Raw genomic sequence first — 24,326 nt, 5'->3', positions numbered from 1 at the left:
AACAGGCTTGTGGGGAAGAAATCCTTTCTCATTGATGCTAGTTAAGCTTTTACAGCAGGGTTTTTCCGCCTCAGTACTGTTAACCTTCTAGGCTAGATCATTCCTTCTGTGGGGCTCTCCTGTGTGTGGTAGGATGTGTAGGAGCACCTCTGATGCTGTCCACTAGTTGCTGCTGGCACCTCTCACCCAGTCATGGCAACCAAAACTGGCTCCAGTCATTTTCAAATGTCCAGTGGGGGACAAATTACCACTGGTTAAGAACTGGTCTTTCAAAATAGACTTAAGTTACACAGGATCAGCTGAGTAAAGTAACCTCTTATTTTCTGACACTTTGGGAACATTATGACAACTGTTCAAAAGAAATTTTTTATGACAATCCTTTTCTAAAAATGAAAGTAATGACCAGGCGTGGTGAGTCACATCTGTAATCGTAGCAGTTTGGAAGGCTGGAGGATCTCTCAAGTTTGAGACCAGCCTGAGAAATATAGCAAAACTACATCTCTACAAAAAATGGAAAACAAAAAAGTTAACCAAGCATGGTGTTATGTGCCAGTAGTTCCAGCTACTCGAGAGGCTGAGGCAAGAGGATCACTGGAGCCTGAGAGTTTGAGGTTGCCACGAGCTATGGTGATGCCACTGCACTCTAGCCCAGGTAACAGAGTGAGAACCTGTCTTTAAAAATATATATATATAAAATATATATATGCTTATTGAAAATTTAGAAACTGCAGAGAAGCATGAAGAAGAATATTAAAATTTTTGATAATCCTTGCACTTAATATTTTAGTTTCAGTCTTTTTTATTTTAGGAAAATATATTTAGAGAATCTTTTTTCTAGAAAAGTCAAATAAATTATGTTTCATTTAACTATGTATCATTAACATGTTACAGTGTCATTAAATATTCTTCTACAACATCATCTTCAATGATGTTGCGTAGTATTCCATAATCTGTGTTTACCATAACTTATTCAAACAACCATCTATGGTTGGATGTTAAAGTGATCAAATTAGAATTTTTTTTTGAGATAGTCTCACTCTGTTGCCCCAGGGTAAAGTGCCATGGCATCGGCCTAGCTCCCTACAACCTCAGACTCTTGGACTCAAGCAGTCCTTCTACCTCAGCATCCCGAGTACCTAGGACTACAGCTGCCCACCATAACGCCCGGCTAAAAATGAAAATTCTTTAATTTGGATTTGACCGATTCATAACTTTGTGTTTATTATTAATAGATTTAGTTCATTTACATGCTGTCTTGAATAAAATCATAAGAGCTGCCCTTCTCAGATTTTCGGAAAGGAGGGTGCACTGGTGTGTATGTTTGTTTTGTGTATGTATGTTGGGGGTAGTTGTTTAATTTAAAAATTGTTACTCTCTCAAGCTTATCCCACAGGAACAGAGTAGGTTTGTTTAATCATAGGTTTTTAAATTTCTTTTAGTCTTTGTTCAAACTAAATCTACATAAACGCAATGTATAAAACAGATCAAAGCCATGGCTGGCTGGGAGTTCCACCAACTTGACCTCTCCTTCTCCGCAGGCAGTAGACCCAGAGGTACCACTGTGGTAACCAGTGCCCCATAAATCCGTGTTTGAAATAAACTGAATAGATCCTTTACTTCCGTGATTCATATTTTCTTGTACTCTTTTCCTCAAATGTCTTTTAAGGATAGAATGTCTTCACTGAACAGTGAGACGCTGCTGAATTTTAATTTAGACATTCACTTCTGAGGGATCTGTATATAGAGTATTGGTTGGAGAGTCTAAATTAATCCTCTAGTTCATTATCCCCCCCCCTTTTTTCCCTTTTCTCTGTACTTCACTACCAAAAATAACCAAGGGGAAAAAAAGCCTACTTAGAAACATAATGCAAACTTGATGTTATTATAGTGCTTAGTCCCTAAGCAAGTCAGGGAAGTGCTAATTAGATTCAGTCACATTGTAGAAAAGCTGTCTTCCTCTTTTTCATTCTTGTTTTTCTCTTTAAGTGTATAATTCTAGCATCTGATCTTTATCTCCATGAAGGTATATTTAAAGCTGTGAAATAATTAAGAAATACAGCTTTCTGATATTATTATTGGAATTTCACTTGGAATTTGTTCTCTTCAACAGAGGTTAGTTTAATAACTTTTTTGTTTTATGAGAGTAAATCTCATGTTACGTATTTTTCTACCACAACAAAGAGAGATGCAGAAACTTCCAACTTCCAAAGGCTTTCTTAGTCTCTCTAGGTGTGTCATTGACCAACTATTTTGTTGTGGGTGCTGTTTATTTTTTAAAATCCTCTGCTTAGAATGTAATACTAATATTCACAACAGGGAATTCCAGCTTTAATCACGGTTTCATGTCTTAGTAAAACTGAGTGGTTCTCACACATGCTTCCCTGGCACTTATACCTGACAACAGCCATGGGACATACTTAACATCACCTATCCTTTGCCAAACTTCCATTCCTTCACTACCTAATACCTAACATGGACATTGGAGGTGTTCTCTAACGTAACAGTTCTTAAAGTATAGTCTTTGGATCCCTGGAGGGGAAACCCTTTTTGGGAATCCACAAGTAAAACTATTTTTGTAATAAATATTTTTAAAAAGTGACATTTTTCACCGTGTTGAATTTGCACTAATGGTATGAAAGTAATAGTGGATAAAACAGCTGGCATCTTAGCATGAATCAGGCCATTGTCATCAAACTGTACTAGAGTCATTGTGTTCTTCATCACCAGGCACTTCCAATTTATCATTTTTTAAATGATTGTTTCAGTTAAGAATGCCCCTTGATGAAGCAGTAAACATTATTAGTTTTACTCTAAGTCTTTGAGTAAATGTCTTCTTAATGATTTTCTTGATGAAAATGAAGGTATGCCTAAAGCATTCTTGCTCCAAATTAAAGTGTGATCATTTGAGCTGTAAGCTGAACTAGCTCCTTTTTTTATGGTCCATTTTTACCTGGAAGATGACTGGAAAATAGACTACCATTATTAAAACTTGAGCATTTGGCAGATATTTTCTCATAAGTGAATGAAGTGATTGTCACTTCAAGGAACACAACTGGCAGAATTTGTGTTCTGCCAGTTGTATTTAACTATTGATAAAAGTTGTGTGTTCAAGCAAAAATTAGACTTTTAGAAAACTGATATCTGTCACTTTAAGCCTGATCTCTTCCTATTACTTTAACTTTTCTGATGAGATCAGTGGTAAAAACAGACAGGATTTTTTGTTATTGTATAATGAAACGTGTCAGCATTTAGAAGATATGTATAATTCGGTGAACTCAGACTTTTCCAGATGCCCAATGGTCGATGTTACAAAATCATACAAGTTTAAAGATCTCTTCCAAGGCAATCTGGACCAGTGGATTTAAATATAAAAAAAAAAAGAAAAGTTTGCTTTGGTTTTAGATTCTACATTGTAGTTTAAGAAATCAGCACTTGTTGAATTTTGGTATAATAACAAAGAATAATGTCTAAAATTATTCAATAATACCTAACATCATTCATTTTTCTTCATATGCGTCAATAAAATAACCTGTTTGAACAGATTGAATGCAGTAGGAGATAGAATCAGCTATCTTCTCTTAAGTCAGACATTAAGGACATTTGCATAACAGTGTCATTCTTCTCACCGTTTTTTTATTGGAAATTATAGCTGTTTAAAAATATATATTTATGCTATCATGTAATGGGTCTGTTATTGCATTTCCAAACAGTATTTAAATTTTTTTCCATTTTCATTTTAAATATGATAACTATCAATTGCTATAACCTTTGTAAACAACAGTTCTGAGGAGTTCCCAATCATTTTTAATAGTGTAAAGTTTTAGAACTGCTGTTCTAAAGGAAGCTCTATGAAGCACTTGGGATTTCGGGGAAGAAAGACAGAATTCTAGTAAGAACCAGAACAAGCTATTCTCTTTGTAGCTCCCACGTACAATCCCAGGTCATGGGTCACAGCTTCCTGTAGTATACCTGGGGAGACAGTTCCAAATACAAACTACGTAGCGAACTCACTGCCCAGGAGGGGGGCTGTGGGATCTGGGTAGGTTTTCTGTAGTTCGCAGTCCATGCATTCGTTACAGTCTGTCAGGATTCCTATTCTGTAGAAAAGGATGTTTTTCTCTTTTAGGAAGTTAGCCACTCTGGAAGTATTAAATATCTTTTTAAAAAGGCAATTCAGCCATTCCAGATAAAATAGGGATAGACTGACCAGAGAGCCAGCTGGTGGGAAATTTGTTTTATTCTTCAGACGTCAGTCTGGGTCTGCTAACTAGCTGGCAGCATATTTGCTTTACTGTTCCACTTACCGCCTTAATGACTTACCAAGGTCACTTCCCTGAATATACTGACATTTGCTTCTTTGAAAGGGTCATGGAAAAGGATGAGGTGCATAGACAGACCCTGGTCCTCATGACATTGCTATATTTAGTGCCTTGCAAAATTAGGTATTATAAACTTAGTACCTTAATAAAATTGCAGAAGTCAACTTGCTTCACAGTGGAAATGATAGGAGGGAATCTTGCTACTCTTCTTGGTTTCAGTTGATTGCATTCCGAACGGTTTGCTTATTCCAGGCCCCGTATATGAGTGGACTGGTATTGCCCTGTTTTTCCAGGCTGCTGCCACCTTATGTCTAATGTGACTGTCTCTGCCCTTTGCCTGGCCTGTTGATTGCAGTGGCATCCTGTGCTGAGCATGCTAAAGAACCGCATTGAAGAGAATACTGGCCACACCTTCAACTCCTTACTTTGCAATCTTTACCGAAACGAGAAGGACAGTGTGGACTGGCACAGCGACGATGAACCCTCACTGGGGAGGTGCCCCATCATTGCTTCACTCAGTTTCGGTGCCACACGCACTTTTGAGATGAGGAAGAAGCCACCGCCAGTGAGTATTCTTTCTTTCTTATGCTCTTCCTGCCTCCCATTATTCTGTGAAAAAAGTAGAGCTCCTAAAAGCTCCTACTTTCAGATTTAGAGCAAAGGAACACATATTCTGTTGATGAAACATTTTCAGCTGATGGCTTACCCCATTCTTTCATTTACTTATCCAACAGAAATTGCTGGTCCTGTGCCTCTGCTGGGGGCTCATTTCCATTGATGGAAAGAACAGACACAGTTCCTGTCCTCATAGAAATACAGTCTAGTGGGGGTGGACAGATATTGCTGATTACTTAAATCATTAAAATTGTGGTAAATGCTAAGAAGAAGAGATTATGAAAGGATGACTCAAGCTAGTGGGGGCAAGGAGGAAAAGGAAGGAGGCACAAGGGAGATGTCCCTGAAGAAGACTTCACTGTGAGTGTTCTTCATGGTGATGTGGCCGCTTCTCTGCAGGGAGCACCACGGGCATCTTCAGCTCTTCTCTGCCTTCTCCTGAAATGAAGGTGGATCTGTAACTCTTTCAGAGAGAGGAAATCTGTCCACATTCAGGTAGAAAAGCAGTGACTAAGCTTACCATATGATAACTTCAGTGTTCCACCTCAGCTCTTACCCAGGTTGTATGACATTTTGGGGATACAAGGGTTTTTAATTATTTTTGAATTGAAGGTGGCAAAAGTATAGTACCTTAGGACAAAGGTAGGAAGAACTCCAAGGAAAGAGCAAACCTCTACCAAATTTCTTATTTCCAGTGTTTCTGTCTTTTCCTAACCAAAATTCTTGATCATTCGGCTTATAACATTAAACCAGACCCAGTCAATGTGGAAGGCAAGGTAATAGGCTGTTTTTTAAATATGACCTAATCCAGACCACATCATCATTAGTCAGTGCTCATGTTTGCTCTGTATCAAATATACTTCTCTACGAATGCAATTAATAGACCGGGTACTTTCCCCTCATGTATACTGGAGTTTCCGTGCATGGTATTTGAAAGCATATTGTGTTATTTTGTATATATGCCATTAACCTCCTTTTGTTGGTGTCATTTCCATTGCTTAGTTTCTTTGCTTTTGTTTACACAGAAACTTTGGTCACTAGTAGGACATCTTCTGTTGCCAGTGTCTTATTGAGTGAACTTGCTCCTTGAGCACTGTGAATAGCCTTCACCGTTACACTGACAAGCAGCCTTCTCATGTACCAAGGAATACGACTTGAGAATCAGGCAACCCAACCTTTGCTATATTTTCTTTAGATATGGTTAAACTTCTATAAACCATAGAAGTTAAATACCAAGTTCACACGTGTGAAGAATTCATCTTGCCCTTAGTTATATAAAGCAGAGAAACACTGTGTCTCATATTTAAGTTTGGACCTTCTTCTCAAGCTAAACATATGGAACATCAACTTTTTGCCAGGTGTGGTCCTAGGACCTGCGGCTCTCACAGTTATGAGTAAGATGGAATTGTCTTTCTCCTTGTGGAGCTCATCTAGCACATGCTTAGTGCTATGCCTTCCTCCTGGAGTTTGCCTGAGTCATCCTGATTGGCAAACAATTTATAGTGTATATAATCTTTGGTATGATCCTGGTCTTTGGTTTTTTGCAGGTTTTCTTTGTGGCTAAGTATTTAAGTATTCAGTTATTATTTCTTTACACACATACATTCACCATTATGGCTCCCTTTTAAAAAGATGTTTGGCCTGGCTCAGCACCCGTAGCATAGTGGTCACAGCACCAGCCACCCACACCGAAGTTGGTGGGTTCGAACCCAGCCCAGACCAGCTAAAACAGCAATGACATAAATAAATAAATAAATAAATAAATAAATAAAACAGCAATAACAACTGCAACAAAAAATAGCCGGGTTTTGTGGCGGGTGCTTCTAGTCCCAGCTACTTTGGAGGCTGAGGCAAGAGAATCACTTAAGCCCAAGATTTTTTTTTTTTTTTTTTTTTTTGGCCGGGGCTGGGTTTGAACCCACCACCTCCGGCATATGGGACCAGCTCCCTACTCTTTGAGCCACAGGCGCCACCTAAGCCCAAGATTTTGAGGTTGCTATGAGCTGGGTGATGCCACGGCACTTTACCAAGGGCAACATAATGAGACTCTGTCTCAAAAAAAAAAAAAAAAAGTGGGCAGCACCTCTGGCTCAACGGAGTAGGGTGCCGGCCCCATATGCCAGAGGTGGCGGGTTCAAACTCAGCCCCAGCCAAAAACTGCAAAAAAAAAAAAAATTTTTTTTTGGCCTATTTATAGATTAGGAGCTTAAGAATCCCCAAAGGATGTGTTCTGGTTAATTAGTTTTACAATAGAAGCTGTTTCCAACTATTCAGCATTAACTGTCTTTTTTGTTTATTTGTTTTTTCTTTTTTAAGACAGAGTTTAACTCTGTTGCCCTAGGTAGAGAGTCTCATAGCTCACAGCAACCTCGAACTCTTGGGCTCAAGCGATCCTCTTGCTTCAGATTTTTTTCATTTTTAGTACAGGCAGGGTTGCCATCTTACTCAGGCTAGTCTCAAACTCATGAGCTTAAGCAATCTGCCCACCTTGGCTGCCCAGAATGCTGGGATTGCAGACATGGGCCACCACACTGAACCCATTAACTATCTTTTGATGCTCAGAAATACCTCATTTCTTCTCAGATCCAGGCAGCTAATGCTCTTCATTTTCTCATATAAATATATAAGGCCTGGTGATCAAGAGCTATTTTTTGGCAATTCAGTTATATTACGGGTTAATGTGTGGACAAAGAACGTAACTACTACGTATAGCATTGTTTCTGTGGGTAACTTGTTTGGAACAAAATCTGTGTTTAAGAATGAGAGTGGACCATATCCCACACTAAAACTTTCTCTTCTCTTCAGCCTTCTTGGAATCTGTTTTGATGAAAGCACAGACTCTGAAACACTTAAAAAGTAGTCAAGTCCTCATAATTAGTCAAGTCCTCATAATTATTTAGTGGTAGCAAAGCAATATGCATGATAACTATGGTTGCTGACTTGTTGAAAACACAGATCTAATAAGGCAATTTTTCTGAGATTTTGAAACAAAGTTGGCTGGGGAAACAGATTTGGGAAGAAAATTAACATGTCAGTACCTCAGGTTATTGACTCTAGTAAGTTTTGGCCTCTGCCTAGACTTAACCGTGACTGAATTTGATGCATTTTTTGTATATCCTCTCAATTCTGGCTTTTGTTTAAGATGGGGAAGTAGAATGTTAACATATTTGAAATTATAATCACGCTTTAGTAAACACAGTTTAAAAATGACTTTTTTCAGAACCTGTAAGTTCCACTCAAACTGGGCACAAGTTTAAACTTTTGAAAAGACTCCCTCAAGTTTCATTAATGGATTCTAAAAATCCAAATCCATAAATGTAGCTAAACTAGAAGTGCAGGAGCCTTTGTCTGAGTTGACAGCCTTAGAAATGTATCACAGAGTACATTGTCTTTATCTTAGAAATGATCTTTTTCTGAAGGATTGAAAGGAAATAGTTATTGTAAGAGTTGTTTACTTTTCTTTCTAAAATCAGGTGATAACTCTGAGACATGATTCATGATTCATACAATCCAAAGTAAAAGCATAAATTAAAAAGTATGAATTGAGTTAGTCTTCCCTGTGGGACTTGTATGAGTCTGACTTCCTGTGACTGTCAGAGCCTGTCTCAGTATGGCACTATACATTGTAATTTTCATGTTTGTCAACAAAACATTTGGAGGTTGCAGGAGGGAATCTGTCAAACTCCTATTAGCTTTGACCCATCAGAGAAAAAGATAATACCTGGTTTACTTGAGTCAATTCTCATCTGAAGCCCATGGAAGAGTCATGAGATTTCCTGCACATCATTTAAGTATGCAGTTTTGAGGCAAAACAACATTATCTTTGGGGCCATTTTCAAAGCAAATTAGCCTTGATTTTTTAAATTTCAAACTCCTCCACCCCTCCAGCAGTTATTTGTTTTGCAATCTGGCACCTGGAGCAGATCTCTGGAGCTGCTGATCTTCTGAAAGCTGCCCCAGTTCCACACACTGTAATCCTAACAATTTCTTCCTGCTCTAGGATGGTAAGGAGATCTTTGTTTCCTAAACACCAGTGCCCCTCTGGTTCATACGCTTGGCTCAGTCGGATTCATGCATACATCATCCCCGGAATTAAATATTTTACTCCTCCAAGGTACTTGTCCTTTTCCCACTGTCCTTTAGTTCAAGTCTGCCAACTCCTATGTATTCATTTTGATTTTACAATCAATTGCTGTTTCCTTTAATGACAGTAAGGCACATGGGGACATAGTAGGCTTGTTGGAGTTTGCCCTTCCATTCACGCCAATCCTTTAATTTGTCTGGTTCAGATCAAAGACTGAGTGATCTTCTATATCTGTGTTCTGGCCACTCTATACAGTCTTAAGATCAAGGTAAAGCTTATATTTCAAGAGACCTTTGTTATTCTATCAGGCGGGGTTCATCAGAGCTTTTCCATATTTCTTGAACCAAACCCAGTTGTGCTTTTTAAACTACATGGTGTCCCCGTTTGCAAAGATTAGTCTGGTTCTTTTCCCAGCTAGCTTTAATTCTTTACTGAAAAACAAACTGGAAAAGGAACTACAAAAGCCATTTGGCAGGCTGCTATTTCTCTGTCGGTTACCATGGAAACAGTGATGGCTGGGGGGGTATTATTAGATAATAGCAGGAAGTTTGTGATGCACTGGAGGTTTAGATGCCAAAAGCCTTGTTTTTCTAGCAAATTACCCCTGGATAAACGGTGTCCTTCATCAGCTGACTCCTGCAGAGATGAGGGACTCAAAGTGATTGAGCTGAGTCAAGTTGGGCCTTTCTCTAACCACTCCTCTTAGACCTTCCAAAGGAAGGTTCACATCACTGGAAGGGATGGCTATGAAAGAACATCTGGTGGGAGTACAGTGGAGGTGCTAGTACCTCCCTTTCTAATTGGTTGGTTTTCTTTATATACTCGTGGGAAGAGTGAAGTATAAAAAAGTCAGTCTGATCATAAATACTGTTATTTATTTATTTATTTTTCTTTGCAGTTTTTGGCCGGGCCTGGGCCTGAACCTGTCACCTCTGGCATATGGGGCTGGCACTCCACTCCTTTGAGTCACAGGTGCCGCCCAATACTGTTATTTTTTTCTAGTGTGTTAGAAACAATGAGGATATTGGAATCCAAAACAATATGATACAGAATAACTTAAATTTGGACACTGGATGAGCTAGAAGTGTGCAGTGTTCCGTAGAGCGGGGACTGAACCTCCACCTCAGCCAGCAGCTCCTCCTGCTGCTATTCCAGTCAGCCCCCATTCTTATCATCTGCAGATCATAGCATTTCCTTTAAGAGAATACAAGAAATACTTGAAAGAAATCATCGGTAACCATGATCGTTTAAAAACATACTCTAATGAAATTTTAAAAATCAGATTTTGTTCCTGTTTCTGTCCCTGATGTTGGTAAAAACAGGTAACTGCCTAATTTATGTTTACTGCTTTTCTGTGAAGGGGAATGATACTTGGTAGATACTTCATGGGAGTCATTGAAAAGTCTTCCCATGAAAGTTGTTGCAGTACTCAGTGAATGTTGAAGCTTTCATAAATGGTAGATGCTATGGTGATTTTTCAGGTGTGGAAATTGAAAAAGGAAATGAATAGCAATGAAACGAAACTCCAAGGTACCTGTGGTCTGCAAAATAGTGATTGAGTTTTTGGAGAGTGTGAGAGTGATCTGGTAAATGAAAGTATGTATGTGTGTTTAGGCAGATGAAGATAAATAGTGCTGGTAGGACTTGAATTATTTTCAGACTTGAGATCCTTCGGGAGTTGGAATCATTTTCTTCCCTGGGGCTTTGACTCAAGCTAAAATTCATACCTTAACTCCTACTGGGAATATTTTTTTTTTGAGACAGAATCTCACTTTGTTGCCCTTGGTAGAGTGTTGTGGCATCATAGCTCACAGCAACCTCAAATTCTTGGGCTCAAGAGATCCTCTTGCCTCAGCCTCCCGAGTAGCTGGGACTATAGGCACCCACCACAGTTCCCGGCTATTTTTAGAGATGGGTTCTCGCTCTTGCCAAGGCTGGTCTCGAACTCCTGAGCTCAGGCAATCCATCTACCTCATCCCAGAGTGCTAGGATTACAGGAGTGAGCCACCGTGCCCAGCTGGGAATAGTTAAATTTTTTCAACAAACCTCCCAGTTGTGTATTGGTAGTGAGAGCACTTTTAGCACTCCCAGAGTGCTGGGACTACAGGTCTGAGCCACTGTGCCCAGCTCCAAACCTGACTTTTAAACCTTGTCTTAGTGATAGAGCTTTTTCTCCCCTTTCTCATATTCTTTAAGAATGCCTAAACCTTCTAGTGATTTTTCTTATCTTTCACAAGTACGTTTTTATGGAGGATGGCATGTCTAGCTGAGGCAAAAAGAGCTAATGTGTTAGAGGAAAGGAAAGGAGGCTCTGCCCTAGACCAGAGCCAGCCAGTGTGAGGAGCGTAGGATGAGATCACGAAGGTGAGCAGGGCCTGGTCATGCAGAGACTCAGGTGCCTTGGGAAGAGGCCATTGAGGTGTGTTAAGCAGAAGAGTGGCATGGTCTGATTGGCAGTTTTAAAAGATCACTGTTACTACTGCATGGAGCCTGGACTGGAAAGGGGCAAGAGCAGTAAAAGGAGATTACCTAGGAGGCTGTTAGACCTGTGTATATTTGGGACAAAGGTATGAGAAGGAGCAACTGGGAGCATGAGCTCAGAGGAGCAGATTTTTAAGGGTGGCACAGAAATAAAAATCTGAATGTGTGAATGAGGAGAGAGAATACTCTGTCACCTGATTCTGTGATCCCCTGGATTAAGAGAAATGGCCACCTTGCACATGAGAGGGTTTCAGGGAATTTGCAATCTTCCGGAGACAGGCAGATTTCATCTAGGATGATGAAGCAGAGGGGGCCTTCGGAGCTTATGGAGGCTGAGGATACAGGCAAGTTTGCTTATGTCTGAATGGGAGTTCCAGAGGGCCCAGGGGAAGGGTACAAGTGGCAGAATGGTGAGGGATTGCGTCTGGTCAGTTTGAGAATGAGAATGCTGGTATTAACAGATGGCTGGAGAGGCTTGCACTCGCAAGGACTGGGCTCAGCTGGATGTGAGGCGTGGCAGGATTTGTTCTCCTATGCTTTTAGAGGATGGAGGGGGTTTATTTCTGGTACTACGGTCTGGAGTAGAAGCTCTTTCTTCTTTTAAGCAGCATTTCTTGGAAATATTATATTACCAAGAATGGAATCTTCATCACATTAACTCTTCTGATTTCAAAAGCACATTCAGTGAAGCTGGAATAGCTACAACTGTGGGTGGAAAGCCTACTTTGTTTTTACTTAAATTCATTAACTTCTCACTCCCATTCTACCCCCCAGACTATATCGACAATAAGTCTGAACAGTATGCTCTGACAGCAGGTATTTCATTCTAAACTTCATTCACCTTTCAATGTGTGTAGTCCAAAAGGAAAGGCAGGCGTCTGCCTACTGGTTTGGGCTGCAGTGCTGTGTTTTGATGTCTGCAGGGACAGGCTCTGCTGCAGCTGGAGATTGCTGAGGCCTCCCCAGCCCGCTTGTGTAAACAGTGAAGCTTTGGTGAGTCCTGTGTTATTGAGCGTTTAAGATCACACTTTGTGCCTGAATGATTGATTGCACATACCAGTCCTTTCTGCTTAGTTTCTTCATTTGCTTCATCAGAACCTTCCAAGCCAAATGAATGCCAAAAATGAGGCAAGAGTTTGATAAAAACCCAAGGTTTGTATGTGGCAAATGAGTTTAAACCCATTTTGAACCAATAACCTCAGTGATTTCAAATCTATGCTTTTCCAGCTAGCCTCCTGCTTTAGCAGATCTTATTTCAGAAACAGCTGCTTCTGTTTTTATAATAAAAGTAAAGTATCTAGATCGATGCTCAGGATGCCATCATTTAAAGTATGATTTGAGTCAGCAGAGTAACACTGCAAAGATGACTTTGTGAAGTTCCAGCTTTGTTCTCTCTCCATAATTTCCATGATTAGTATGTTGAGTTTATGTCAGATTTTACAAATAATTTACCACTGTGAACAAAAAGTTCAGCTGTGTTCTCCATCAGCACTGGAGGAAAAACTTTGCAGCCCAGATACAGCTGCAAGCTTAGACGATCCATGAAGCAGTCTAGAACCCAGCTGAGTTCTTACGGGCAAGGTAGCACCACTATTTGGGAAAACAGGATGAAAAGAAATAAGTTTTAAAAAGGACATTATTAGAATAGGTATAAGTTGGGTGATAGAGCAAGTAAAGGGACTTCACCTCACCAGGTAAGTAGCCATCGCACCAGCCAGTGGTTAGTGTACAAATACCATTTCAGTCTGCAAAAAGCTTGGCTCTCTTTGCCAGGCACCTCCACCATCTGTCTGATCCTTGGACAAAAGGCTGGAGGAATTTCTGTTACTCTCTTGGAACAATCCTTTGCTTAACCCTGCAGACATGCTGGAGTTTTCTTCTTGCTTTTGAAGTACAGATTTGGGAATGAGTTGTCTGTATCTTTAGCGTCCTCACAGCTTACCTCAGTCTTGACATACCGCTGTTTAGCTCTATCCCACCACCCTGCTAAAATTCTACTGATTATGATTGACTCAAATCAAGGACGTGGGCCTCTCTCTCATCCTTGTAATATCAGTTACCAGGATCTGTCACCACTGTGCGTGAAACCTGGCCTCTGTTAATGCCTCTTCTTACTGTTGGCTTCTGAAATTCTGTATTATTTGGTATTCTCATACTTTTAACATTGCTATTTCTCTGCTTCCTTTAAGGTTTTTTTCCTTTAAATTCAAACCCTTAAATATAGAGGTTTAAGATTATCTTTGATTCTTTTATATTTCTGTACATTATTTCTTAGGAGATTATAAACTGGCAGTGTGTTGTCAGTGCCATATGGGGAAGGCCCCTTTCTTTTATCATTATGTTGCTGGTGTTTTGCATTGTGTGTGTACGCACGAGTGTTGATTGAATGAGCAAATAAATAGGCTCTTGTTAGTTCTTGTGGCTTTAACCATTCCTTCTTTGGTGGGGTGACTTCTGAATCTCCTATCTCCAGCTTTAACATTTATCTCAAATTTCCAGTCATCACATCCTTCATGTTCAGTAGACATGTAACTTCCCAACTGACATCGTAAAATCAAATTTATTATTATTCTCTCAGATAAAATCCATACCTCCTGATAAGTCCATTTATCACCATTCTCTTGCTCAGGTTAATAACATAAGTTATTTTCGATTCTTTCTTGTTTCTTTGTTTTTCAAATATAATCACTTCCCAAGTCATCTTAATTCTTTCTTGAAGTGTCTAAAAAGCCCATCTCTCTTACAGCAACCATCTTCATCCTAGGCTCTTTTACCATGTGCCTAAAATATGAAAATGACTTTTTTCTTCCATAATTCCCCTACTTGTACTTAATTTCAGTCTTTGTTCCCTCTATTTTATCCAATACCTGGATGCCAGATATTTTCAGAAATAGTTCTTTTCTGCCTCTCTCTCTGTCTTCTCTCCCTCCCCTACCCCAAATATTAATTCAGCACCTACTTTGTGTCAGGCACTATGCTCAGCTCTGGGGATATAGCAGTGAAGATGAGAAATATGGTCCCTGCCATCATGGAGGTCACAGATAATCAAAGAGAGGAAGAGAAATAATCACAGCTTTTTAAAGCTCAGAATTTGGATTTCATTCCAAGTGTGATGGGTATAAAGGGGACAATGACATTATCTAGTTTACATTTTAAAAAGATCACTCTGGTTGCTTTGTGATCTTGCGGGAGAGACAAACGGAGGAGACTAAATAAAAGGTTGTTTGTTGCACTAGTCTCTGTGGGAGATGCTGGTTTGGACTAAGATGGCAGTGGGATGAAGAGGAGTGAATGGATTTGAGGTATGTTTTTGAGGCTGAACCAGCAGAACTTGCCAATAGTATTTTAGATGTGAGAGTAATAATCAAGAATCCAAGTTTCTGAGTTGAGCAGTGGTGAGTAGAGGTGCTGTTTACTCAGGTGGCGAAGAAGCAGAGATTTCTGCAGGTGATTATGTTCTTGTTTAAGGAGTTCCTTCTTCACATGCTTAGTTTGAGATGCCTGAGACTTCCAAATGTACGGCGGGCCATTGCTACATAAGTGTGGAGTTCAGACTACAGGCCCAGGCTAGTCATCTTCTGGGAATTGTTAGAATAACAACAGTGAAATGCTAATAATAATAAGTGTATAGTGCTGACTCTGTGCCTGGCTCTAAGTTCTTTATATTGAATCCTGCAATAACTTTGTGAAATCAATGCTATTATTATTCAAGTTGTACAGATGGAGTGGCTGAGATACAGTGTTAAATCATCTGCCCAAGATGGCTCAGACAACTATTTGTTGAATTGAATTTAATAATTAAAACTATGAATTGTACATACTCATTTAAGGTAAGAGAATAGAGTAACAGGAGCGTAGAGCAAAAATTGAGTTCACTGCTTTCATCATTTCATTTTCCACCTCAAAAATCTTAATTTGTTTCTACTGGAACAAAGGATAAAAGGGAAACTCTTTAGCCAGATGGTGAACTCTTGATGTAACCTATGCCCAACCAGCTTTGGTCTCTCTCTGCCCCCGTATGGTCACTACCTTTGTGCTGTCCTTCAGGCATGCTTTCCACTTTCTTAGCTTAAGGCCTTTCTAGAGCTCAGGGGCCCACCGTGGCTGTGGAGCCTTCCCGGCTGCATCCAGTGCAGAAATTAATAACAGTCGCTGTATGTCAGGTGCTTCCTGTGAGCTCAGGAGATGAGGAATAGGCAGCAGGCTTCTGCTTTGTTTTGTTTGTCCTTTGTGCTCATCTGCATTTTGTTTTTACTCATATCTCAGGAAAAATATGGAAGTTTTCTGTTTAGCTTATATAAGGGATCAGAGATGACTTGGAAGACTAAATGCCTCACTGTGACTTGAGCTTAGTAATTTGGAAACATTTTGCTTTGAATGGCCTTTTCTGATCTGTGGGTAAGACCAAGCATATGATACTTGAAGATGTGGTAGCATGTGTTTCCTGAACTTTCTGTCAGGCATTACTGTATAAAATGACAAAGGAGGATCAAAGAAGCCCAGTAGGTGACCGCTGGCCAAGGGAGTAAAAGAAGGCAGTTGTGTCATAGACCCATCAGCAGCAGGGTTAGATAGCCCTGGAGCTGAATCTGACCCTCAGACTTGTTTAGGCTGCCTAGTGTTTTGTTTTGTTTTGCTTTTTGAGACAGAGTCTCATTGTGTCACCCTGGCTAGAGTACAGTGGTGTCATCATAGCTCACTGCAACCTCAAACTACTGAACTCAATCAATCCTCCTGCCTTGGCCTCCCAAAGTTCTAGGGTTACTGGCTGGCCCCAGTGTTTTTGAAGAACCAGATTAGTTGGCAAAATTTGTAACTTAGGAGATTTCACGTGAAAACGCCACTGATCAATTTCCTTGGAAAACCCAGAAGATGGGACAGTACTGGGGAGCAGTGAGCTAGAGTAGCTGTCATGGCAACTCTCCTCTCGCTAGAGCAGCTGTCCACTATATGCAGGCCCCTGGTTCCCTGCCTCCCACTCCGTGTGTATTGCACCTGGCCCACACCTCTCATTTATGCTACTTACTGGTGTTTGTACCCTATGGTGTAGTTGGGGTGCCATATAATTAGGGCAAGAAATATAATAGGATTTCAGAAGGAATAGAGCTTACTATGGAAAGCACAGTATAATGGAAAAAATAGGCTTTAGAGCCAGGCAGATCTGTTTGATGTTAGCCCGACTGCCAGCTAGCCTTCGGCCTCAGGCAGGTATTTTCCCTCCACCTCCTTTTGCTTGTGATAAAATAGATAATATTGCCCCCCACCCTTACTTCTTTTACAGGGTTGTAGTGAGGATTAGCAATAATGTATATATAATTACCTAACATGCTTGGCACCTGAGCAAATATCACAATTGATCCTGTCCAAAAAGTCCAGCAGGACACCTTGGTTTAAATACTTGGAAATCTTTATAAAAAGAAGCACGGAAAAACAACAATGACAAACTCCAGGTAGATAAAGGAGTTAAATGTACAGAATGCAATTTTTTAAACTAAAAGGAATTGCAGTTGTATATTTAACTGTCTTCAGGATGAGAAAAGGCTTTCTAAGCATAAAAACCATGAAGGAGAGCCAAAGAAAGGTCAGCTGAGATGACTCTAAAATTTTTGTGCTAACCTATGTTAAATACAAACACAGTGAAAAGACAAATAGCAAATGAAAAAAGTATTTTCAAAAAGTATGACAGACAGGGTAAATATCTCACTACCTATGGTTATAAATCAATAAGAAAAAAACATTAACTTTCCTGTGAAACAATCAACAAAGGACATGTGCACAGAGTTCACAGTAGAAGAAACACAAACAGCAAATAGATGTCTAGCAAAAAAGTTGAACAGGGCTAGTCATCCAAGAATTCTGAGTATGAATGAGTTGCCATTTCTCCCCTAATTCTTTACATCTTTGTCAGCCAGAAGGTAAGTACTGTCGTTATTTCCTGATGAAATTATAAATTGCTGCAAGCTTCCCAAGAAGACAATTTGGCAGTGTAAATGAAGTGCCTTAGAGTTTTTACACTTGGCTCCAATCATTTCATTTTTTAAGAATGTATTCTAGAGGCTGGGCACAGTGGCTCATACTTACCACCTTAGGAGGCTGAGGTGGGAAGATTGCTTGACGCCTGGAGTTCAAGACCAGCCTGAGCAAGAATGAGATCCTGTCTTTATAAAAAATAGAAAAATTATCTGGGTGTGGTGTGGCACATGCCTGTAGTCCCACAACTGGGAAAGCAGGAGGATTCTTGAGCCCAGGAGTTTGAGGTTGCAGTGAGCTATGATGAGGCCATTGCACTGTAGCCAGGGTCATAGAGTGAGACCCTGCCTAAAAAAAAATCATATATGTGTATATATACATATTATATATGTGTATATACAAATGCATACTTTATATGTATACATACAATATGTGTATATATATCATAACATGTATATATATACACACACCAGTATTTATATCTTTTAGAAATATTTTTAGAAATATATTTTCAGAAATGTTTTGCTCCAGAATTTACTTGCAATAGTTTTTTCTTTATTTTCTTTTGTTTTTTAAAAACTAATACTAGTGCCCAGGCATGGTGGCTCACGCCTGTAATTCTAGCACTCTGCGAGGCTGAGGAAAGTGGATTGCCTGAGCTCATGGGTTTGAGACCAGCCTGAGAAGAGCAAGAATTGGTCTCTACAAATAGCAGGGCCTTGTGGTGGGTGCCTATAATCCCGGGTACTCAAGAGGCTGAGGCAGGAGGATCACTTGAGCCCAAGAGTTTGAGATTGCTGTGAGCTGTGACACCATGGCACTCTACCAAGGGTGACAAAGTGAGACTCTGTCTCAAAAAACAAAAACAAAAAAACCCCTAATACTAGTATATTAAAATTTTAGTCTCCAACAACATATTCCTTACTGGTATATCCTTAGCACTAGCACAATGCCTGACATATATAGGTGGTCAAAAAGTATTTATGAGTTTAAAGAAGGAAGAATATGTTTATATGAAGGAAGGTTATATGACCATATTTTTGAAAGATTGTATATTTAAATATGTATAAAAATGCTCATGAGGTTAACAATGAGAGTACACAATTGTACTCTAAATACAACATAAAATATGGAATATTCTATGTATGTATCTTTTGTGAATTCTGGATTAAAAGTGATTTTTTTTTACATTTTCTTGGTAGTTTTCCTCCGTCATTCAGCACATACTTCTTGACTTGTGTGATAGGCACTGAGTAGGTTTCCTAAGAGCAAGGCCACAGAGGCCTTCCCTTATGGAGTTTATGAGACAGTAGTTTTACAGAGTGCGAAATTTTAAAGGACCACCAGAGACATCAATGAATTAAAGCCAATTTTAGGAGTCTTTATTAGGTTGACCAACAGACTGCCCCTCTAGGTGGGTATAGAGGGAATAGCCCAGGCCATGAGAAGGGAAGGGTTTATATAGGGTAAATTATCTATATTATCAGGGGCTACGTGCAGTCCAGCCAGCAAGCAAGCAACCGACTGTCCTCATTGGTTTGTTACGGACGTAAAAAACGTGATAGCACTTGCAGTTACATCAGTTACAGATCACGAGTCTGGGTAGAGAGATCACAATCTGGGTAAGAAAACAATTTTACTCTGAACAATGGGTCGGGCAATAATTGCAGTACCACACTGGCGGCTACTCTTGTTCCTTAATTTTTATTTTAGCTACTTTATTTCCTTCTTTCAAGCAAGGATAAGGGGTTTCGCAGGGTTTCCTATTCTACCTCAGTAGGAAGGCAGATGTTGAACAAGTAACTCCAAATGCATCATTTACTTTAGTGAACTTGCATTATTTTTATATTCTAGAAAGAAAAACTATAGCGCCGATGATTTTAAAGCATTGGTGATTGTAATTTCCAAGATAACCCTTTAGGACAAGAAAGGGGTGATTATAAGAAAAATCCAAATCTCATACAATTTGTATTACTCTTCCTATGAAAAGAAAAATATTTGAGTTTCCTGTCTGTTGGATGGTTAGTAATGACATAATAATACACCAGATTTGTTTCCTAAATAGCATTTTTCTAAAGGAAACTGAGTACAATAATATCTTGGTGAGGTGGGGGTAAGAGTGTTGAGAAGACTTAAAACTAGCTGTGGCTGGAAAAGAGAAGATTGATCAGCATTAATGTAAAAATATATACACTTTTTTCTTTTTCCATGTACTTGTAAGGTTTCACATTTAGAAAACCAACAACAAAACTTACCTTGAAGAATGATTTTGACCCTAAAAGCTTCCTTTAACCAGGATCAGGAATGGAAATTTTTATCCTAAGCCATATTTTTTTGGAGGTATGTTTTGTTTTGTTTTGAAGAAAGTCCTGAATAAATCAAAAGGGCCACGGAGACATGTTTTGGTAACTTACCCATGCTTAATGACTGTGAAGGCATTCCTCTAAACAGTCTGACCAATGCTTCCACTGGTGCTTATCCATTTAGGAACTTGAGCCTTTGTGCATAGCCACATGAACTCCTCTGACCTTTTATCTGCTTCCTAAGTAGAAGTCTCCCTGCATCTTGGTTAAGTTAAAGGGTGGCACTGTGGTCTGTAGCCACCCGGGGCTGAAGAGAACAATGCATTTGTGAGGTCTATTTTGTTGGTAGAATTCCTTCCCCTCCTTCCTGTCCATCTCCTTCTACAAATTAGGAATGCACTTTCTAAGCCATGGATGTTGGAAGGAATAAACAAGCAGCAAAGTAATGACATCGCCTCTCACGGTGGGTGGACTGTGTATCATTGTCTCCTTGGTGGATTGATTCAGGTGGCTCCCTCCTAAATGAAGCCCTACTCTCTTCTACTTTTTGGTATGACTAATTGTTATGTGTGGTTCTGCATTCAGAACCAGCCTGAAGCCTTCTCTGATTTGAAAAATTCAGATCTTAGGAACATTAAGAGAAATATGGATGCATTTTCTATCAATGCTGATACTTTTGTCTTGCACTAGGAATTGTCTTTTACTTGCAAGGCACATTCCTGCTTCATGTTTTCAGGTTGAAATACTTTGGTCTTAGCACCACCACCACCCCCACAGTTCCCAGCATGTTTTTAATGTTCTAAGAGACATCATCTCAGAACTGTCCTCATGTTTTGGTTAACTCTTTCTTCTCTGCTTCATTTCACTCTCTTGTCTTTGTGTCTGTACTTGATTTATAGACTGAGGCCTTATTGTACTCCCCAATTATGTAGACACAGGGGTGTCCAAGATGGCAGGGGTGTTCAACATGTGGCCTGTGGACACATGCTGATTTTGCGAGTACTTTTTTTACTTATTTGTGGTACTGGATATCACAGAAAGTATGCATGGACCTTTCTTTTTTTGGCTAATCGGCTTTCGTTAGTGTTGGGGAATTTAAGATGTGGCTCAAGACAACTCTTATTCTTCCAGTGTGTGGCATAAAAACAAAAAAGTTTGGGCTGGGCACAGTGGCTCATGCCTGTAATCCTAGCAATCTGGGAGGCTGAGGCAGGTGGATTGCTTGTGCTCAAAAATTCGGGACCAGCCTGAGCAAGAGTGAGACCCTGTCTCTACTAAAAATGAAAAACTGAGGCAGGAGGATCACTTGAGCCCACGAGTTTGAGATTGCTGTGAGCTATGATAGTACAGTATTCTACCAAGGGTGACAAAGTGAGACTCTGTTTCAAAACAATAAATAAAAATGAAAAAAGGTTTAACACCCCTAATTAGAGAGTAGCAGAAATTCTGCTTCCAGCTATGTGAAACCTTGATCTGGTAACTGACTTTACATCCTTAATTAAGGAGCTTTGAACTGAAGTCTCATGGACAATGCACTCCTTTCTGATATCTTTGCTCCAGTAGGACATATATCTCCTCTGGCTAGTATCCCCCCACCCCTGCCAGAAAGTAGCCTTTTGCTTTTCTGCATGGAGCTGGGCCACCCTAAGGGCAGGGTCACTTTCCCAGGTGACCCTGGGAAGAGACAGGGTCTCGCTCTTGCTCCCAGTGCCCTCTGGTTGTCTGAGAGGTCATAGGGAAATGTCTTGGTACCTACTTAATTACTGGAAGAGAAAAGTTGGCAGACACAATTGAAATCAATCACTGAAACTGAATGTTAGTCCAAACGTTGCTTCTGTCTTCTGCCGGTAAAAATTATGAATGTGCTTGACAAAGTCACTACTTAGGTTTGGGGCCTGGAACTTAGACTGTTTATGCAAGTTCATTATTGTTTTGATTTTTATTTTCCTGGGGGGAAATTATTGTAAACAGTTAAGTTCTCAGAAGCACCTCTATAGTAATAAGCATAAACATTGTACTACACCAAAAACAATCCTGCAGTAAGTAACCCAAATGTAATCCTTGCATTGGAAGTGAAGCAGATGAATAGAGGGGCCCATCAGTTCCAGCCTGAATGAAGGTGAAGAAATGAGGAAGCTCGGGTCTGTCCTACTCTCAACTGCGACATGCTTTTTGTTGCTGTGAGCAAAAAAACTGTTTAATGCACACTTTTGTCAGCTGTGAAGGAGGAACACTTCCTTTAGCCAGACTGTAGGAATTCATATACTCTCAGGCTATCCTGTGAGGCCTCATGATAATATTGGACCTAAATGGATTTTGAGCGTTTGGGAAGAAAGTGGCAATGTAAATACAAGGCATTTGTTCAGGAATTGTGATGCATCTCTTAAAGACTTAAACAGCCAGTTTCAGTTTGGTCAAGTTCTGTTCTGGTTAAATTAGAGCCTCCTTCTTAGAGAAAATCTTGCTGTTGCCTGTTCTAGAAAGAGGCAGGGGGACATCTCCAAAAACACCAGAGTAGCCATAGACAGTTGTGCCTCATTTTAGCATGGGGACCAATTATATATTAAATTAGCATAAAGTGGGAAAAGGAAGAGCAGAACTCATCACATCAAGTCTTGGTTAAAAGGCCATATTTCCCACCCTGACTATGTTGAAATGCAGAGCACAGCATAAGGCAGATGTAAAGACTTCTTGCATATGTGACTTTTAATTCCTTTATAGTCCAAAAGGGCTTTTCTGGATTTTAGATGATGATGGTAAGAGCTAGCCCTTATGATATATGCCGGGTGATTTACACACACTACATAGCCTATCAGTTGAGCCCCTCAGTAGCCCTGGGCGGCAGATACTGTCATCATCCCCATTTTACAGATAAGTAAATCAAGGTACCGAGAGGTGAGATAACTTGTCCAAGGCCAAACAGCTGGCAAATGACAGCGCCAGTAGATGAATTCCCATTTCTTTGGACCACTGTCAAAAGGTTTTGTTGCATCTTGATCACACAAGCAAAAAATGCAGTGCAATGAATGCTGTTTTCTAGGAAGAGAATGGCGACTATACATATGTGGAAAGAGTGAAGATACCCTTGGATCACGGGGCCTTGTTAATCATGGAAGGAGCTACACAAGCGGACTGGCAGGTGAGCATGTGCAAGTAATAGGGATTTGCCTGTGATAGAGGTCTCCTGACTGGCTGAGGATTAGTAATTTGTAAACATCTGAAAAGTACTGGAGGGTCCTGTTATAATGAGCAAGTGGCAATAGGGTGACATTATTTCCAAGGAATTTGGAAACTATTGACAATCAGAAGGTGCCTCTGCAGTTGCGCTGTCCAAGGGAACTTTCTATGATGACGGAAGTATTCCACCTCTGTGCTGCCCTGTGTGGTAGCCACTAGCCATGAGTGACTGTTGACCTCTTAAAATGTGGCTAGTGTGCTATACAGAACTGAATTTCTAATTTAATTGTAACTAATTTAAATTTAAATGGCTTCAGGTAACTAATGGCTTAATCACTGGACTGAAAGCTCCATAGCTAGGCCCAGCCATTTTTAGGCCAGATCGTTTCTGTCGTGTACACGTTAATGTAAAAACACTTAGCATGAGAGTAGAATCACATGTCTCTCTTTGGTCTCATCCATTTATAATTTTTTTAATGATATTTGGGAAAAAAGGCAGGAGTGTGAGAGGAAGAGCAACAATTAGAAAAGATGAAAATATCTCATTGCAGGAATGCTGGCCTACCACAGTGAGGTTGGGGATCGGAATTTGTTTCAGAGCAGGAGACCTTTGACCACAAGACTATAAAGAACTTAGCACTGCTCATTTAAAGGGGGAATAAAATGGAAATACTTCTGTATTCCCATAAATAAGTCTTAAGTTGTTTTGAACTAAAATGTGTGCCTGTGTACTTAAGTCAGAGAGTTATGTGTATTTCCATTTAGCATCGAGTGCCCAAAGAATACCACTCCAGAGAATCAAGAGTAAATCTGACCTTTCGGACAGTTTATCCAGACCCTAGAGGGGCACCCCCGTGATGTGAGATCTTTGAGAGAGACTGAGACTGAGCAAACCTTCCACTGAGAAGAAACTTCAAGAGGCCAGTCCGCTGATCTCGAGGTGTGACTGCTTGGAAGATGGTGGGGTTTGTTTCCCAGCTCCTATCAAATGAGAGAGTCCTATTAAATGAGAGCCAGCAGTTCATGTTGGTGGTATGTCTGTTGTGGGAACACTTATCACTAATCACATCCCAAAATTGCATATTATCTTTAGGCAAATTAAAATCCATGTGGCTGTGCTCATGGGTGATTTTGTCCATAAGCATGTTTTCTCTTGCCCTCCCTCACTTCACTTGAAGAATATGAATGGACTTGTGCCTCTGGGGAAAATATACACGTGTTTGTTCCATGTGACTTTAGTGGAGATATAAGTATGCATCAGTGACTCTAGAGCCTTCCCTAGGCAGACAGCTGCTGAAACCCAAACAAAGGTACTTTCATCCTGGCTCATGTGCTGTTATGCTAGAAAGCTGCATTTTTCAGGGAACACTGTATTTA

The 24,326-nt window shown here is 40.0% G+C and overlaps 1 protein-coding gene across 3 annotated transcripts in view; it reads left to right on the top strand.

Annotated features, from left to right (window-relative positions):
• Positions 1–24,074, top strand: part of ALKBH3 (alkB homolog 3, alpha-ketoglutarate dependent dioxygenase) — a 34,331-nt gene extending 10,257 nt beyond the window's left edge. For all 3 annotated transcript variants that reach the window (XM_053561932.1, XM_053561933.1, XM_053561934.1), the window contains exons 8-10: positions 4,675–4,884; positions 22,813–22,911; positions 23,715–24,074. In XM_053561932.1, coding sequence (XP_053417907.1) covers positions 4,675–4,884; positions 22,813–22,911; positions 23,715–23,807 — 402 coding nt within the window. In that variant the 3' untranslated portion in view covers positions 23,808–24,074. The remainder of the gene's footprint in view (positions 1–4,674; positions 4,885–22,812; positions 22,912–23,714) is intronic.
• Positions 24,075–24,326: the final 252 nt, after the last annotated feature.

Source organism: Nycticebus coucang, chromosome 14 (assembly GCF_027406575.1).
Source record: "Nycticebus coucang isolate mNycCou1 chromosome 14, mNycCou1.pri, whole genome shotgun sequence".
Lineage (NCBI taxonomy): Eukaryota > Metazoa > Chordata > Mammalia > Primates > Lorisidae > Nycticebus > Nycticebus coucang.
The sequence above is the reverse complement of the archived record's forward strand: the minus strand, read 5'-3'. Positions and strand labels throughout refer to the sequence as shown.